The sequence below is a fragment of the Lepidochelys olivacea genome, assembly GCF_965140295.1.
Source record: "Lepidochelys olivacea isolate rLepOli2 genome assembly, chromosome: 10".
Lineage (NCBI taxonomy): Eukaryota > Metazoa > Chordata > Testudines > Cheloniidae > Lepidochelys > Lepidochelys olivacea.
Window position 1 is genome coordinate 2,828,534 of NC_140420.1, and position 18,665 is coordinate 2,847,198.

The 18,665-nt window shown below is 48.5% G+C and overlaps 1 protein-coding gene across 2 annotated transcripts in view; it reads right to left on the minus strand.

Moving 5' to 3' along the window:
• Positions 1-18,665, minus strand: part of PRKCB (protein kinase C beta) — a 244,411-nt gene that overhangs the window by 99,993 nt on the left and 125,753 nt on the right. For both annotated transcript variants that reach the window (XM_084641907.1, XM_084641906.1), the window contains exons 4-5: positions 7,365-7,476; positions 5,178-5,306 (exon numbers count right to left, since the gene is read on the minus strand). In XM_084641907.1, the coding sequence (XP_084498033.1) occupies positions 5,178-5,306; positions 7,365-7,476 (241 nt within the window). The remainder of the gene's footprint in view (positions 1-5,177; positions 5,307-7,364; positions 7,477-18,665) is intronic.

Below are 18,665 nucleotides of genomic sequence, written 5' to 3' on the forward strand. Positions count from 1 at the left end.
CAAACAGCTAGCGAGGGTCTCGAGGAGTCTTCAAGGAAGCTTTTGGGGATCGGAGAACTGGCAGATTTTTCAGGAGACTTGTTTAATGGCACAGACCTCCCCTTCCTGACAACACTTTCTTACTTGGCCACTCAGCAGACTGGATCTCCCTCCCAACCAGTCACATCTACCACGAAGGAGGGCAGGACAAGAGGAGATGGGTTCAAACTACAGCAAGACGGATTTAGATTAAATCTCAGGAAAAGCTTCCTAACTGTAAGAACAGTCAGCCAATGGAGCAGATGCCTCGGGAGGTCGTGGAAGCTCCTTCTCTGGCAATTTTCAAAAGGAGGCTGGACAGCATCTCTCTGGGAGGGTTTAGACCCAACAAATCCTGCATCTTGGCAGGGGGTTAGACTAGATGGTCCCTTCTAACCATATGGTTCTGTGATAGTGGACCTTGATCTTTTTGAAATATACATTTGCCCCTCACTCCAGAGAAGCAGGACACTGCTAAGCCAAGGCCTTTGTGTTAGCCGTTTGCATCAGGTTCAAGTAAGGATCTTTAGGGAAAAGCAACACCTTACCACTTTTCAAAGAGGTCAGTACAGTGTACTGGGCAATGCTGCATAAATTATCTGTGTGGATCAAAAGGCTCTACTTAAATAGCTCCCCTCCTCCCATGAGAATTACAACCAGTAATCAAGGTTTCAGAGTAACAGCCGTGTTAGTCTGTATTCGCAAAAAGAAAAGGAGTACTTGTGGCACCTTAGAGACTAACCAATTTATTTGAGCATGAGCTTTCGTGAGCTACAGCTCACTTCATCGGATGCATACCGTGGAAACTGCAGCAGACTTTATATACACACAGAGAATATGAAACAATACCTCCTCCCACCCCACTGTCCTGCTGGTAATAGCTTATCTAAAGTGATCATCAGGTTGGGCCATTTCCAGCACAAATCCAGGTTCTCTCACCCCCTCACAAAAACCACACACACAAACTCACTATCCTGCTGGTAATAGCTCATCCAAAGTGACCACTCTCCCTACAATGTGCATGATAATCAAGGTGGCCCACCTTGATTATCATGCACATTGTAGGGAGAGTGGTCACTTTGGATGAGCTATTACCAGCAGGATAGTGAGTGTTTGTGTATGGTTTTTGTGAGGGGGTGACAGAACCTGGATTTGTGCAGGAAATGGCCCAACTTGATTATCATGCACATTGTGTAAAGAGTTGTCACTTTGGATGGGCTATCACCAGCAGGAGAGTGAATTTGTGTGGGGGGGTGGAGGGTGAGAAAACCTGGATTTGTGCTGGAAATGGCCCAACCTGATGATCACTTTAGATAAGCTATTACCAGCAGGACAGTGGGGTGGGAGGAGGTATTGTTTCATATTCTCTGTGTGTATATAAAGTCTGCTGCAGTTTCCACGGTATGCATCCGATGAAGTGAGCTGTAGCTCACGAAAGCTCATGCTCAAATAAATTGGTTAGTCTCTAAGGTGCCACAAGTACTCCTTTTCTTTTAACCAGTAATCAAGAGCCTCTTGTACTCCTGGGTCAACACTCAACCTCAACCTACAACCAGAACAAGCTGTAGCCTGTGCCTTGACCAGAGCTCCTGCTTTTCTTGCCAGGCCTCGCCCACTAGGAAGCAGGGCAGTCTCAACCACACACTCTGCAGCTATGACCCTATCCTCAAAGCAAACAGCTGCTGGGGGAACAAAAACTTCTGCTGAACTGTGCCAGACAGGTGATGGCAAAATAAAGTACAGCACGCTCCCCAGCTTCTGCACAATACAAAGCTCGCTCTGCCAGCCCGGGGCCCCTCTCCCTAATCACAGTCACTGCTTGGGGTTTGAGAGACTCAAGCAGACCCCGACGAGTTAAAAAAAAAAAAAACATGCACCAAAGGAAGGAAGTCAGGCCACTTAACAGCCCCTACAGGGCAGGCAGAAATCCTCTCCCCTCCCCTCCCTCATTAAGTATGTGGAAGAGCTGGAGAACACAGTACATTTCCTTGCCTTCCTCCAGGAGCCAAGAGATGACGGGTTCCACCGACACCTCCCTAAAGGGCTGGAAATAAAATGCTCTTTCCACCGGTTTGAAACAAATGCACCTGACTCTCTTCAACTCCATACGAAAGGGTTCAAAGAGCCTCGTGGTGGTTCTGCCGGGGTTTCAGAGAGACTTTGGTGGTGGTGGTGGGGTGTCACAGGCTTTCCCGAGAGTGGGACCCAGGATTTCTCTCTGTTCTAGCCCTCCCCATCCTAGTGTCAAATCTAGGAATTTACACGAGGCGCATCCCAGGGCATCTGAGCAGCTATTTGGGAAAGGGAAATTTTTTCCTGCAAGAGATGTGACAAAAAGATTTTGTTTTTTTGAAAGTTTTCCTTGAAATTTTATGGTTTCATTGAAAAACACACACACACACACACCCCGTTGGTTTTCCATCAAAAACCTGAACATCTCCAATAACAATGGAACATTTTAAATTAAAATATTTATTCATGTGACCATCTAATCAGACCTGCTGTATAACATAGGCTGGAGAACCTCAGCCCAGGATTCAAAGCTGTAACTTCGGGTGGGGCTAGAGCAGGTCTTTTAGAAAGCACCGAGCCCTGATTTAAAGACTCCAAGTGACAAAAAAAATCCACCACATACCTAGCCAAGTTTTTCCATGGGTTAATCACGGTCACGGTTAAAAATAAGGCACCATTTTTAGTCTGAATTTTCCACTTTCAACTTCCAGCCATTGGATCTTGTTCTGCCTTTGTTTGGTAGATTGAAGAGCCTCTGCTCCCAGAAATATTCTCCCCCTGGAGGTACTTGTAGACTGTAACCAAGTCACCTCTTAGCCTTCTCTTGGACAAGCTAAATAGATTGAACTTTTTAAGTCTCTCACTTTAAAGCAGGTTTTCCCAGCCTTGAATCATTCCTGGGGCTCTTTTCTGCACCCTTTCCTTTTGTATTCCACAGGAATTATTCACACACCCCCTTAGGAATTCCCACCTAGTTATCCAGTCATGTAACAGCTCAGACACCGGGGTGAGGGGCGTAGGGGGGGAATCCCTGCATCTCTGTGCCCACTCAATACACTTTAAAACAACAGGTTTCAGAGTAACAGCCGTGTTAGTCTGTATTCGCAAAAAGAAAAGGAGTACTTGTGGCACCTTAGAGACTAACCAATTTATTAGAGCATAAGCTTTCGTGAGCTACAGCTCACTTCATCAGATGTGAACAACAGGGATTTTTTTAATTGCTCAGTTTTTTCAAGATGCTTTTTCAAACACCTGGGAGCTCCCTGGATGTTTTAGAACAACACTCCCCTTCTCTGCACGCTCAGAGGGACAGACGCTGGCAAAAGAGAACGCAAGGATGGTGAAAGGAGAGGAGAACATGGCCGCAGCAGGAAAGAGGAAGATTATCTCCCCTTTGAAATACTGCTGCAGAGTGTTTGTCTTTTCAGACACGTGTCATCTCGGTCTCCCAGCACAAACGCGACTCAGACTACGTTAGCTGGAGCCAGCCTGTGGCCATTTCAGCCTGAAAGCCCGAAAACAGGAAACTGAGGAGCCTGGAACAAGAGCCCTTGGAGCCAGACCTATCCATTTCAAATCCAGCCTCCAGAGGTGGGGTGCTCCAGCCTGAATGCTGACCAAGGAGCGTCTGAGCAGCACAAACTCAGAATCTCCTCCCAGAAGCCAGATCTGCACTGCAGGGAGCTGTCAACTAGATTTCTGCCAAAGGAGCCACCAAAAGTTGCGAGAGCCTAGAGAGCGGGATTCAGCCCTTGCTACAGAAAGATGAGTGTCTGATATTAATGGAATAGTTGGAAGGCCAGACTGGCCTTTGAGGTCGGGGGTGTGGGGAAGGTTGTATGAGAGATCCAGCAGCTGTGGCCTGTCCCTTTAATACAGTTTTATACGCTTCCTGCCCTCTGCACAGGCCCCAGTTACAGAACTGGGCAGGCTTCTTTATAATAGTCCCCAGCCACTGAGACTAGCTAGCCTGGGAACAGCCACATGAGCAGTGACATTAGCACCAGGCCAAGCCCTCCTTCCTTTCAGGGGGGCCAGGCGTCACATTCAGTCTTCAAGAGAAACACCCGCCCTGTTCTCAGAGTCAGCTTTTGTCCCCCCCAGACCCCTCCTCTCTCTGCCTCAAACATGGTCCCAGCTGTTGGCTGGACAAGGTGTTCCTCACTGGCCGGATCTAAAGGCGTCTACTCTTCAGCAGTTGATCTCTCCTGCAGTTAACATACACAGAGGAATCAAGATTCCTTACAAACACTTGGCTGGGATCTGCTAGCAGAAATGGAGTCTCAGCCAGCGTATTTATTGGAGGCAGAAAATAACCCTCTCTAGAGCCCAAATGCCTTTCCTTTCTCTCATACCTTCTGCATTTGCACAGGTCCTGTGTGCGAGACACCACAAGGGGGCTCTGGTGTTTCATGTTTTCTTCCTGGAGTTTTCCCTATGTATTAGTTGATCATATATGCTCCGTCTAGTGATTGCAGAGCCAGCCCGCAATGAACCTGCACGGCTTGGAGGATCCAGCACCCACCTGCATTAACGGGTTGGTTTGGCATGCTACCGTTGGCTCTGGGAAGTAGCAAGTGCACCAGAAGACTGGTTTCAGAGTAACAGCCGTGTTAGTCTGTATTTGCAAAAAGAAAAGGAGTACTTGTGGCACCTTAGAGACTAACCAATTTATTTGAGCATGAGCTTTCGTGAGCTACAGCTCACTTCATCGGATGCATACCGTGGAAACTGCAGCAGACTTTATATACACACATTATTTGCTTTGTGTTAGTGCTTAGAGGCCTGCGCCCCATTGTGTTTGGTACTGTACGAACATACAGATCCCTGCCCCAAAGAGCCTGCAGTCTAAGTCTGAGAGATAAAAGCAGGACCCAGCAGATGGGGTGGGGAGGCTTGGAGTTGTCAGTTTATTAAACAGGTTGGCTCAGGAAGAAGAGGCAGCATTCTAGCCAAAGAACTGAGAGGGCATTTCTCCCAAACTCACCACTAACGAGGACTACCACAGACGCGAGCAGCTCCAGCACACTTCGGCCGTAAAGAGCACTCGCACGCCCCAGATATTTATGCCAAGTTTCCAGAGCAGCAAATTACAATAGCGAGGGACTGGAGGAGTCTGCATCTGTACAGCAGAGCCATGAACCTACCTACAACGGTGAGAACATCTTTTGCTATATCCGCCTTGATGTATATCCGGCCCCTGCGCTCAGTGTGGTCCGTTCCACATAGGCTCGGGACGTTCATCACACAGCGTTTGTGGACATTCATCATACAGGCTGCACAGAAGGAAACAAACACTTACTCCACAGCAGGGAGATCACAACATTACCTTCCCCGCGGTCGGCTCCTAGCTCGCCTGGAAGTTCTGAACCGAGCGGGGCGTGAGATGGGCATGATTGTGGGGGAAATCCGGTACAAATACTAATGCAGGCCCTGGTTCTGCCTATGGATCTTTGGAGATCTGTGGAGTCCCGCTGGGTCGCTTCAGCAGGGCTCCACACGTGCGCAGAGATCCACCAGCATGCCTCTCATGGCAAGATCAAGGCCAGAAACATTGCAGTGCTTTTTGTGCCAGCTTTAACCACCATACTGGGACTTTTATCCACTGATGGGATTACTTCTCCCACAATGCCCATGGTGTAATACTACGCATTAGGTTGAATTTGTCAGTGGTCAACAGGCAGGGAGAAAGTGCGTGAAGTGATAATTGATTAGCAGATCCCAAGCAGCAAGTTTCTGTCTCGATGGGGAAACCGGCACTACATAATATTGGCACGTTCAGCCCCCTGGCAACCGGACAGGTTTCCCCACTTAAGCAGATGCTGGGGATTCATCGCCAGTTCTATTGGTTACTGCATATCCCCATTGAAACAGAAACGCCATTCACTTAGTTAGCATTTGAGCGATGAAAAGATCTGTCATCGCTCCCTGATGAATTCCACTAGCTATTGTACCTCAACACCTGCATGAGCGCAGAGAAAATGCTTTCTAGAAGGGGCTGTTGAAATTGCATAAAAAACATAGGGCATTTCGTCGCCACCATGGGACAGCCACAGGGTGGCGCTAAAAGCCAGCATATAAGGAAGAGTATTTGGTTTGAAATTATCACAAGTTTTCCCTCTGGCTCCCCCTGCATCCATGTAAAGCACATGTCCCCACAACTCCTCACACTGTCCCTTGTCTATGGACGATAGACATGAGCCCTCCACTGCAGGGCTAAGAGTCAGGAGGGAGCTCAGTCTCTTTGGCTCATTCAGTGTTCAACCTCTGTTGAGGCAGACAAGGGGGCTGATTAGCACCCAATGGGACACAAACCCCCGTCGCCCCCCCCCAAGGAATCGAAAAGCCTCACAGCTTATTTCATGACGGAGGCTGAACCACCATTAAATGGTTTGGGCCTCTTTTAACTGCCAGACTGAGCTGGATTTGAACCCATGAGCTAGCGCTAAATGGCCCTGTAGCCCATGACAAAGTCCCTGAGCCGCCCAGCTCCAGAAGTAACCCTCACTTTGGGGACGGTACGCCAGCCTCCCTAGGGGTTGGGGAAAGGGAACGAGGAAGAAAAAGAAAATGCTGGAAAAATCTCATCTCCTTTTAGTGAGCCTTAAAAAGGACTGGCCAATAAGGCTGGACTAGCCAAGAGAGACTTAGGCCATGTATCTTTTCTGGTCCCAACCAGGGACCTCCGCTGCTCTTCCCTTTCCAGAGCCCTAGGCCATTCTGACCTCCCTTCCATCCCAGCAGTGAGGCGTGATCACTGGGTGGTACCTGGGTGACACACTATGAGCATGATCGTACGGGGCAGGGTGGGCGTTTCAGTCATGCTGGTGGCCTGCACATCCCGGGTCTCTGCTCTCTGACCAGAACCTGGGAAAAGCTCCCTCCCCTGCACACATCCGAGGTTCCTTCCCATTTTAAGACTTCTGAAAAGTCAGGTGGGGAAACGAGAAGGTGCAATTTTACCGACAGGGAACCTGACTGATGTGTGTAAGCAAGTTCCCGATTTGTAGTCCCCTTTCTGCTATGCCCTCTGTGCGTCCACCTAGCCCTCGCCCGAGCCCTTGGAGGCAGGGGCTGCCCCCTCCCCAGCAAGCATCGCAGCACACAAATAGTAACTCGTGTCTACTACACCGTGCATTTCACCTGAATACGCTGTAATCCTGCTTGGAGCATTGAGACAGGTTGAGACATGAAGTGAAATCCCAAGTCGATGGAAATTTTGCCCTTAGACTTCAATGTAGTCAGGAGTTCATCCCTGGCATGTGCCCCAGACCACCAGAGATTTGCCCTGCCCATTTATATCAGCCATGGCCGTGACAAAGAGCTTCACTTACTGTCACATTTCATCCCTTGGTGAATGAGTCCATAGAGTAATGAGCCACAGTGGTCACAGAAGGTGGGACTGGAGTACGTGTGGATTTTAAATTTGTGCTTGCTCCTTGGATCCTAAAAGGGAAAGAAGAGAGAGACCAAGATAGATCATGGACTTATATCAAATATCAGCATGTAGCATCCACCCTTGGCATTTCACATGCCACCTGGCTTTGCAGAGACAGGGCTTCAAAGACACATCCAACTCCCACTGATTCCAGCGGGAGCTGGATTAGGTCCCTAAAGATCCAGTCACATTTCATGAAAAGCAAATTAACTTATTTGATGTATAAGGTCTGAACCTGAAAGCCCGGAGGGTGAAATTCACCTTTGGGCAGTACACCCGCACAAAGCCCGTTCTACTGGATACCGGTTCTTACGCTGCACTCGCCAGGCCTAGTGAGCTGTTAGCAGCAAGGTGGCAAAAGATGTCCAAGGTCTCCATCCACGTTCAGCCACCCAACAAACATCCATATGCACTGAAGCCAGCCAGCAGCCGGTCTACTCTTAGGGAATCTCGTAACTTAGAAGAAGAAACTAACCCTCTTCTTTCTCGCGCTTTGAGGGTTTTAAGCCAACTATCCGCTTTCCCCAACAGCTCATCACCCAAACTAAGACTCCCATTTACTCTGGGCAGCAATTCCAGTGCTAGAAGAGATCTTCAGTCTAGCAGAGATGGGCAGAACTCGAACCAAAAGCTGGAACCTGAAGCTAGACAAATGCCAGCTAGAAATAAAGCGCACGTTGTTGCGGGGAGGGCGATTAACCCTGCAAACAAACTGCCAAAGGAAGTGGTGGATTCTCCATCTCTTGCCAGCTTCAGATCCAGGCTGCTTGCCTTCCTGGAAATTACGCGTTGGCCAAACACAAGGTATTGCATGCAGTACAGGGGTAGGCAGGGACGTTCTCTGGCTTGTATCATACAGCAGGGCGGACAAAGATCTAATGGTCCTTTCTGACTTTAAGCCCCATGCGCTCTGTGAACCAAAGATACTGTGATTACCGAAAGCGGCTGGGATGCTGCTGCAGGCGGTTCTGATGGTGCTGGAGAACCATATGCTTATGAAGGACAGCAGCCCAATCGGAAGACACAGCCGTATCCATCGTAAATCACAAGTAGCACTCATCACTCCATTTTGCTGAGGAGTCTGACATTTCAAAGTTTAGTTTTGTTCCAATTTGGAATGAAAACCAAAACGAAAACCTTTGAATCATAGAGTATCCGGGTTGGAAGGGACCTCAGGAGGTCATCTAGTCCAACCCCCCTGCTCAAAACAGGACCGATCCCCAATTTTTGCCCCATATCCCTAAATGGTCCCCTCAAGGATTGAACTCACAACCCTGGGTTTAGCAGGCCAATGCTCAAACCACTGAGCTATCCCTCACCAACTGGGGAATAGAGCCCAGGCTCCGGGGCAGTCCGCCTGGTAGGTTCCCTAAACCCAGGATGGCTGGGGTATCCTGCTCTAGGGCCGTCCTGCATTTGAACTGCCAAGGAGACAAGTGGGTGAGCAAGAGGAAACCAGGCAGGGTTTTGTCATGGCCCTGCCTGGGTTCACTGCAACTTCACCAAAATAGAACCATCCCTGCAAAATGTTTCAATTTCAACAAAAGTCAGAAAATCCAAACAACAAAATGTGTTTTGCTGCAATTTTTCCAACCAGCTTGAGTCATTACACATAATATTGCCCGTCGCCAGCCTGTGCCCCCGTTGTGCCTTGTTTTTCCACCGTATCCATTACCCCTTTTCCTACCAGCGGTACTGCTGTATGGAACCTGTATGATTACAGAGGTTGACAAGAACAAAAATAGAACAATGGCAAATGGAAAACAAAAAGCAAGTGTTGGCAGCATGAAGGGGTTTTTTTCTGCTGCATCCTCCTGTGTAACTGAAGCCTGATTAACCAGCCTACTTTGTAAGTTTTATTTAGCTGCAATCCATCCTGGAGAAGTGTCACTCAATAGCCATTTATAAACTCTGGCTTTAATTTTATTATGGTGAGAGCAAGAGCCTCACACGCCGTTTTGATAGCTAAAGCTCAAGGTCCCCCACAGAGTTAAAATGCTCAGAAATGCAAATTAGATCCGATGACAACTCTTGCTAAGAACTGCACCTGCCTCCTAGACTCCACTGTGTAGGCAAAGGGAGGATGTAGCCACTCAGAAGGGGTGTAATTTTCCCACCATTGGGAACTTTGCAGGAAATCCCAGAGAGGAGCCCAGCCCCTTCTCCTGCATCAACTCAACTGCAGGCAACTTTGGAGTTGGGCAGGACAAAGACAGATCCATACCTTAGAACACCCCATTCTCCTTCTGTTTCTTTTCTCTGCCTGTTACATTGAATAGCATCAGCTGGGAGCCTGTGGCGTTTTACAGTGTAAAGAGAATTTGCCATCACCTGCATCGCCCTTTCCATAGGCTTTAACAGGGGGTTGCATCACTCTTTCCTGGAGCGTTGTTTCCAGAGCTGGATGCTTTGCTGCATCACACTGAGATGCAATTCACAACCAGTGCTCCTCGCCTGTCCGATCTGTTGAGTTTGCTTGGAAGCATTTCTCTGCTTCCCTTCAGGTAAGACCGGGGGAGGGGGACGGGGACGACACGGGGTTTACAACTGGCAAACCTCAGTCAAAATGTCATCAGTGGTCTTCCTGACATTGCTGCATGTTCCCCAAAACCCCCCCGCTCCGATCAGAAACTGAAGCATGCACGGGCTGCTGAGCTCGTGACACCATGGGTTTCACCTTTGAGAAAACCAGCTGCTCCTGTTTGCTTTTAGCGGTCTGTGGCGTTCTCCCCCAGTCGCACCCACACTGCTTAAGACTTTACAAGCAACTCCCAGCAAGCACCTCTTACTGGCTTAGCTTGGAGCTGAGAAGGAAAACATTCGCTACGAGATTGGGCTGCTCGTCCTGGCCGCCCTTGACCCCAAATGAGCTCACAGAAGGAATCTGAGGCCCCAGTACCCCTACGGAGGCTCGAGATCATGTTGGTGAGATTCCCTGGCAGGGAGAGCCCATCCAATGCCAGGCCTAAGCAGGGCCTGGACACATGGCAGCTGGGCGAAGAGGGCCAGGCCGGGAGCACCAGCAGCATGTGGCAGGGACAACAGTGCAAGTCCCCTGAGCCTTCTGCTGGTACCTGGGACCGGCTGGGCGACTCAGGATCTGGGACATGCTGAGCAGCCGCCAGCAACACGATTACACACCCTCTGCCCACCTCAGTGCTGTCTCCATCTGGTATTGGAGCCTCTCCCTGAGCCTGGCGGATACTGGGCAGCCACCCGCAATGATCAACAGCGGGGGATCAGCAGAAGAGCTGAATTTGGAGTATCCTGGGTATATAAGGAGGAGATCTCAGCAGGGTTCTCCAGGAGGGGTCCTCCAGGTTGGACGCGACACCCCACTCTGGTTTGAAACAACCCAAATGCCATTAACCTTTAGGGGCATGTTCCCAGACCTGGTTCCTGGACTTGGGGCTGGGCCTCATTAAGGACTGGCATTCCTGGAAAGACAGGGCTGATTTAATTATTGGTTAATTGTTTGCAGGCTTGGGAGTGAGTTGCTCTTGGCTCAGTCTTTTGAGCTGACCCTATTTCTAATGGATGCACAAGGTGCCCTAAAACGAGGGGTCACCCCTTTTCTGTAAATTGTAACTTAAAATAAACTTAAGATAAAGCATGGAGTTGAGAATCACCTACCTGCCTCAGCTAAGCATGGCTGTCAACACAGTACATGCTCCTTAAATTAATTTTCTCAGCTTTATTGCATTTAAGCTTTCAGTTGCACTAAACACTTTGATACCCTAGAAGTTTCCTTTCACGATACCCCAGATAACTCAAATGATATTTGAGAGATGGGCAATAACTGAACTGCATTTAATTCAGCCTGCTTAAGTGCAAGATATTGGATGCATGCTTCAGCAAATTTAATTGCATTTGAAAACTGAAGAGGTCTCATACATTACCCTAAGAAAAACTATTTTAGATTTATAACAAAAGACACTTCCTTTTAATAGCTGGGCTTGTCATTTGGATAATAGGAAGCCTGGGAGGATGAGGGTTAACAACAATTAACCTGTCTCCTGGAAACCCCCATGCACCAAGAAAGCTAGTTCATTAAGTAATACTGTACTTCTGTAAAGCTCCTGCGCTCCCAGGAGAGGCAATGAGACATCACAGAGATTTCAGAGAAAAAGTCAAACTCTGATTTTAGCACAAAAGAGGAAAAGGAGAAACTTTGAGACTTGTGAAAACTTAGTGACTGGAAAGTTAAACAAAAACTATCTAGTTGACAGCTCCTTTGCTGTTTGTGTTTTAAAGTCTCTCTCGCTCCCTGCGGGCCACCGAGTCACTCCTGGTGCTGCTGTGTAGCAGCCAGGCTGCCCCTACAGCATGATTTAGCCAATAGGAAAACGCCACATGCCCCCAGTTCACAATTCATGGTGGTGGCGCTGCTGGACGAAAGAAGAGGAGGAAGTGGGCCACGAAGAATCAAAGGCTGCCTCTCAGGAAGATGTGCTTTAGTCTAGTCCAAGTAACTGGGCTCAATCCAAGAGCAACTATGTGAAATTATATGGTCTGCATTGTACAGGTCAGACTAGATGTTCCCTTCTGGCGATAAAGTCTATGAATGTGAATTGGTAAACAAGCCATTTCTCACAAAAATGGTGAGAAGAAAAAAAGAATACCCTGAAAAATCCATTTACTGTGTAAGGAAGCTTATGGATTTAGTCTGATACAACTTTCCCCTACATGGAAGTCCTTAAAAGTGACCCGTATTTGATTTTTCTAATCTCAACTCTATTTGTGTGGAAGCTCAAAATAATCGCTCTAATCAGCTTTAGCCTGCACAAGAAGGATCTCTTTATTTCTGGTTCATTCCAATTCCAATGTATCCGTGTTTCCACCGTGCAGGCACTGATTCAGACAGCTGTCTATATCAGGCTGATGGGTCAGCAGCGCCTGAGAATCCAATCTCAGTGATGGAACAGGATCAAGTTCTCCAACCAAAGAACCTGAAATCTATCATTTACCGAGTGCCGGCAGTGTGGGGGCACTCAGTGTCTAAGGAGCCATGGACCCTGCTCTTCATTGTCTGTGTTCAGTACAGAAAGCAGCTCAGACACAGATTGTTCTGCCAGAACAAACAGCAGGGAGAGCAGAGGTTATTTCTGAGGGGCTTGCTGGAAGAGTACAATCCGAGGAACAGAAGGAAACTCGCTGGGCACACTGCATTGGAAGAGTCAGATCAGCAAAGTACAATTGCTACTCAAGGGAATACTCACATGCAAAGAGATATCGCACCCCCACCCTCCCTCCCTATAATGCACACATGCCCCTCATGGTTAACACCCGGGATTTGGGCTATTCCCTCCTTATTCTGATGAGCTTGCCATCAAGCATTCAGCCCTTGCTATGGTATAGCTGCAGGAGAGAGGCATTGCTAAGTTGATTTACAGGGTTGCTTTACAGGGTTGTGTTGGATTAGACTGGCTCCTGTGACTCTGTGTCAGAAAAGATAAGACTCTTGAGAAGATTAAAAACTACTATGAGCCTCCCTGAGGAAAGGAGGCTCTTCTAGACCAGCCCGCGGAACACAACGGGTATGCACGGCACACCTCATCCACAGAGGCTCACAGACACAGACTAAAGCCCTAAGCAGGGGTAGCCTAGGACACAGCTCCTAAGACCCAGGGGCACAGGACAGCACAATGACGTTTAATAGAGTCGGTCCCCTCCTTCCCCAGCACTCACACCATTTTCCTTTTGAAACCTGAAATAGGCAGTGTTTTTCCAATCCCCATCTTTCCCACAGGAACAGTAGCTGCCTGCAGTGACCAGAATCCCTGGCAAGAGCTCAGAGCTGGATGGCAACAGTATCTAGGCAGGGGACAGGCAAAAGGGATGCCACTTCCTTTGTACTACAGTAGCCTCCAAAGGCCCCGAAGACAGAGAAGCCCACTTCCACTTCCCCAGAGAAGCCCACTGGCAAGTGCTTTGTTGGGCTGCCGCCCTGGGGCGGGGTGAAAGATGGCTGTTGTCCCACTTGGCCCCGCTAGGTTTCCCTGCCACAACACCGGCATGTGCCGAGGCCTCTGCCAAGCTCCATGAGGTGGTTTCTTGGGGTGGCTGCTGCAGTCCACAGAACAACTCATTTATTCCACTCGGGTTCTTATATAGCCTTGGTACCATGACATCCGAGCTCATTAAGTGATATGATTGACACCTGTCACCTGGGGTTCTTTCCTTTTGTGGTCTCTCTTCCCCTCTCCAAGGATAAGTTGTACCTAGGGTGATTATTCCTGTTTTTGAAAAAAAAAGTCACATATTCCGGGGCCACTGTGCTCTGGGTGTTCATTAGCGAAAGCAGGTTGGAGCAGTGTGCCTGGTACATAGAGGGGAAGGTGGGAGGTGTGGGATGGTACTTCCTGGGGGAGTCTACTTCCCTGGCCCCAGAGAAGCTCTGTCTCCTACAGAGACAAGCTTTCCCCTTGCACTGAGCAGTTCCCCCGGGTTGGAAGAGCAGAGTTGTTCAGGGTCCTTGTCCCAGAGGTTGAGGAAGTCTGAGGCATCCTCGCCTAAACCGTTGCATAAGGACCGAGACCTTGACTTGACGTTCTACTAGAAACCAGTACACAGAGCAAGGAGTGGTGTGATGTGCTCATGGCTGCCCACATTGGCAAGGAGATGAGCTGCAGCATTCTGCACTAGTCAGAGCAGAGGACTGACTGCTTCATGCCCAGGTATATGCCACTGCCCGATGGGAGATGACAGGGTCATTAATATCCAAGGCCAGTTCATCATCCTCCAGGATGGGAAGGCGTCTCCCAGACAACTGGACATGGCAGAAAGCATTACTTGCAGCTGCTGCACTGCGAGAGCTCCATACTTAGCGAAAATGCAGGAATCTCCTAAACTATAGACTGAATTGACCAGTTGTGGGTGTTTCCATCTGCCACCAGCATCACCTCCATCTTGCTTAGGTTCATCTTCAACCAGCTTCTCTTTTTCCATGAGCTGATGTTATTCGAATACTGGTCCAGCAGGGGGACAGTGGTTTGGTCCTATCTTGTTCAGGACAGGTAGCTCTGTGCGTCTCATCTGCATATTACGACACCAGAGTCTGTGTCATTTGACCAGCTCTGTTGGCTGCAGGTAGATGTTTAGAAGGACCAGAGACAAAATGATCCTTGTGGGACTCCCCAAATAGCAGTAGAAGTGCCACTCCTCACCCCTACTCTTTGGGTACCTCCCTCCAGGAAGGACTCCACCAATTTGAATGTGTTCCCCAACTTACCTGTGGAACCAGGCTATCATGGGGTGGGGGGCAAGGTGACTAAGAGGCAATGCAAACAGTCTCTGGACAGATGGCTATGTCCTATGGCACAGGTCCAGCGATCTGTTGGTTCTGTAGACCAAAGCCCTAACTGTTCCATGTAGGGCGACCCCCCCACCTTCCTTACCCTGCTCGAGGTAATGACATGAAGGAAAGTGGATTGCAAACAGAGTTGCTGTCCCCTTCCCCAGGCATAGCTCACCGAGGGGATGCTATGGTCATGCAGGGACAGATTGGAAGCAGAAGTGCTGGAGAGCAGACCCTAAACCAGTTTCTTGAAGTGTCTATATTTCAGCTCGCTCTTGCAGTCACCAGAGTTACCCTGGTGTAAACCAGCATAATTCTAGGTCAATCAGCCCCTAGCACGCTACCCACCTTTCTTTTCCATTACTAGATGATTAGGGTCAGTTACACTATAGATCCAGATTGGTCATCTTCAAACAGGTTATTTTGAAGGCTTCTATATTCAGGCCTGAATCAAAGAAGAGACTCGTTGGGGTAGGGGTAAGGTATTGCAAACTTGCTAAGCCGTTCACACCTAATACAACATGGCAGAGTCCTCAGTGGAGGAAGATACTATTGATCAATTTAACACTATTCAGAGTTGGCCTGGGAGCTTTCCTGGCCCCGTTTTGAGAGACAGGACAGTATTTGCATAGCACTTTGCCCTCTCAGTAATTTCAGAGAAGCGATGGATGGCTGCTTTGCTGAATCTCTCCCCTTACTTCCTGGATGCTCTACTGCACATCTGATTTTTACTTGCTCCAGAAAATGGAGGGAAAAAATTGTAACCAAACAAAAATCATCCTTCTGGCATGATCAAATCCTCCTCATCCATTAAAGCCCTAATTCTCTAGGCAGGAAAAACAAACAGGGTCTGGAAGAGAGTCAGAAATGGATGATTTGCCACATTTATTCAGCTGAATTACACTGGCTTTATCAATGTAAAGAAATCATTTCTCTTGGCTATCTCATGACATTTAAAATCTCAGGCTGCAGTTGCCAAAGTCATTTTTACAGCTTCAATTCCCGTTCTGTTTCTACATTCTCAAAAAGGAAAGGAAATCCTACCTGAGAGCTAGGCAGAGGACAGATATGCTGGCACAGCAGCTGTGGCAGGGATTGAGCACCTCTTGCCATAGAGGGAGAAGAGGTTTCCCTCCTTTATTCCAAGCTGCCAGTGCGATTGGTGGCAAAGAACATCTGGTGGACTCCCTCCTTGTCACAGCTTCTTCCCCCAGCAGCTTGCACGAGCATTTAGCCTGATTTACTCTATGCCACCCATCGGAATTTTTTGTGTCTCTAATGTTACGCTCTTTATCTCCTTGGCAGCAGGGGGGCAGAGGGGAGGCTGTGAGCAATGCCTCCCTGTCACCAAAGCTCAGTGTAGCATATGGATAAGCAAGGATTGCTGCGCTTTCCTGAGCTGCATCTTTGGCTTAATCGTCTAAGTAACAGAATAATTCACAGAAGGCAAACTCTCCCACCACAGGTTATTCCTGAATGGTGGAGCATAAACGCCACACGCAGACTTTCCTAGGACTTGTTCTGCTGGAGGTTGGTTAGCGCCTGCTTCCTTCTCCAGCCGAAGAGCTGGAGCACCACCAAACACGTCCTAGGAGCATCACTCCCCCCACATCCACACACCCTCAGCTCAGACCCTTGGACCGTCATCATTAGGAATAGGGGCATGGAAACAAATCTGCTGATGCACCCACTCAGAAGTAGAAAGACTGTAGAAAACTGACAGAGCTCATCAAAGGGCAGGGAATCAGCAAAATGTTTCCCTGTCAAATTCTGGCGTATGAAGGCTGATACCATTCTGGGACCACACGTGAGAAACGCCGATTTCTCTCTGAATTCCACATTCCTTCCTGGAGACAGACTGATCTGCTCAGGCAAACAAAAGCTTCAGTGATTCATAAAAACAACTATACAGAATGGGATGGCTTTCAGTTTAGCTCACAAATGAAGGCTGAATTCCCACTGGACGAGAAATTTATGGTGGAAAAAATGATGGCATTTCAGTGGTAAAACTGCAGATGGCACAAACTGCAAAAGGAACACCACTTAGTGCAGTTAAAAACCCAAAGAAGGAACACAAGGTGTATTTACACACACAGCAGGGGCAATAGCAGGGAAAGCTGCCCCATGCTGCTCGACCAATGTGACTCCAAACCTGGCAGAGAGGGACCTACCCTGGGGGAAGGAGAATTTGACTCCATGGTACATTCAGTCCTTGGCCTGTGCTAGAGCATCCCAGAGGAATGTACTGCGGTGACGGTTTGTGTGTTGACATCTGCCTAGCAGAAGCTAGACTGTCATCGTCAACTCATTTCACTCCAGCCAGCCAACAGGTGACACTCTCTAGTCATCCCCAGATTAGAATGGCAACTAACTCCATATCTCATTACACGTCAGTCGCTCCCTAACGCCACCTGCTCACGATTAAACTACCAACTTCTTCTACTGCGTTTAGGCAGGCGTGCTACAAAGCCGCCACAACCAAAAGCAACTTATACAGAGCTGGGTGACAGTTTTCAGCTGAAACCCTTTTTGTTGGAAAATGCAGAGTTGGCAACACCAAGACGTAGTGAATTCATGTTGGCCTACCCAAATTGGGTCGAAAAAAGTTCTGCAGAAGCTGAAACGTTTCATTTCAGTGCTTTCAAAAGGAAACACTGTCATGTTTGGAGTAGATATTACTTTGCTTTGAAATTTCCTTCCATTTTAAAATTACAAAACCATTAAAAATTGCTCAAAATCAAAATGTCACATTTTGTTCTGGGACGAACACAATATTTTGTTCGAGCCAAAACAAAAGCTGTTTTTATTTTTTGGAATTGCCAGCCAAGTGACCAATCAGCTATTCACAAAGCTCTGGAAGCCCCAAGGCTTAGCTGTTGTGTGTTTTCTCTTTGGGATAAAAGGCCACAGGGCAGTGGTTCATTGTGAATATCCATAAAGAGGAGCAGGTCTAGCACCTGTCTCTGCAGGTTTCCGTACCATCACCTAACAGATCCGACAGTGGAAACACTCGGCAGGTAAGGAGTCTCACGGGCCCCCACACCACAGGACATTAGGCCTGCAGAGGGCCCAACTGACAGGCCTGATTGGCCCCAGGGTGCTGGAACAATGTGTATAGTGGGTTGCTGAGAGCAATTGAACCAAACTGTAAACTCTGTATATGATGGAAACCACTTTAAGCCGGGGTGCAGCAGCATCCCTAGTTCCAGCACCTATGGATTGGCCCAAATGTACTATTTAAGCCTGGGGAGGATACAGGGAATTTGTCTATGCAACGAGGTGGATCCCCAGCTAGCTGCTGCTACAGACCCAGCTTCCAATCCCTGATTCCTGACGTCAGCTTTACCTCCGGGCTCCAATAACTGGTTTCTGATTCAGCTTTGTCTCCTGCTTCTGATTTCTGGTTCCTGTCCTTGGCCTTACCTCCCAGCACCAATGCCTGGCTTCTCACCTCCTGACTCTAGCCCCGGGTTACCAACCCCGGACTGACCCACTTCTCCAGCCCCTGACGTGTGCTCTGGCCACTGGGCCGGCCATCCACAACCCAGCCCTGACACTATCACTTCAAAGGAAGCCAGAAAGAACCTCTGCTGATTTTGCACTACATTTCTGAAGGGCATCTGAAGTATTCCTCCAAGGGTCTATTTTTGTATCACAGTCGCTGTTTGAGAGATTTAAACTTTGACTAGAGCGCGGCGGATAAAGCGATGGGGAGACTTAATCAGGATTGCAAAAGATCTGCCTCATATAAACCAGGAAGAGAAATCTGACCAGCCTCCATCTATCCACACAGTCAGGGAGTCTGGAGCAGTGTGCTGAGAAGCGAAGGGGCAGGAGTTGGGGGTGTGTGGGGTGGGGACACAGGAATGTCTGGAGGGACACGTCGGTCTCCCATTTATT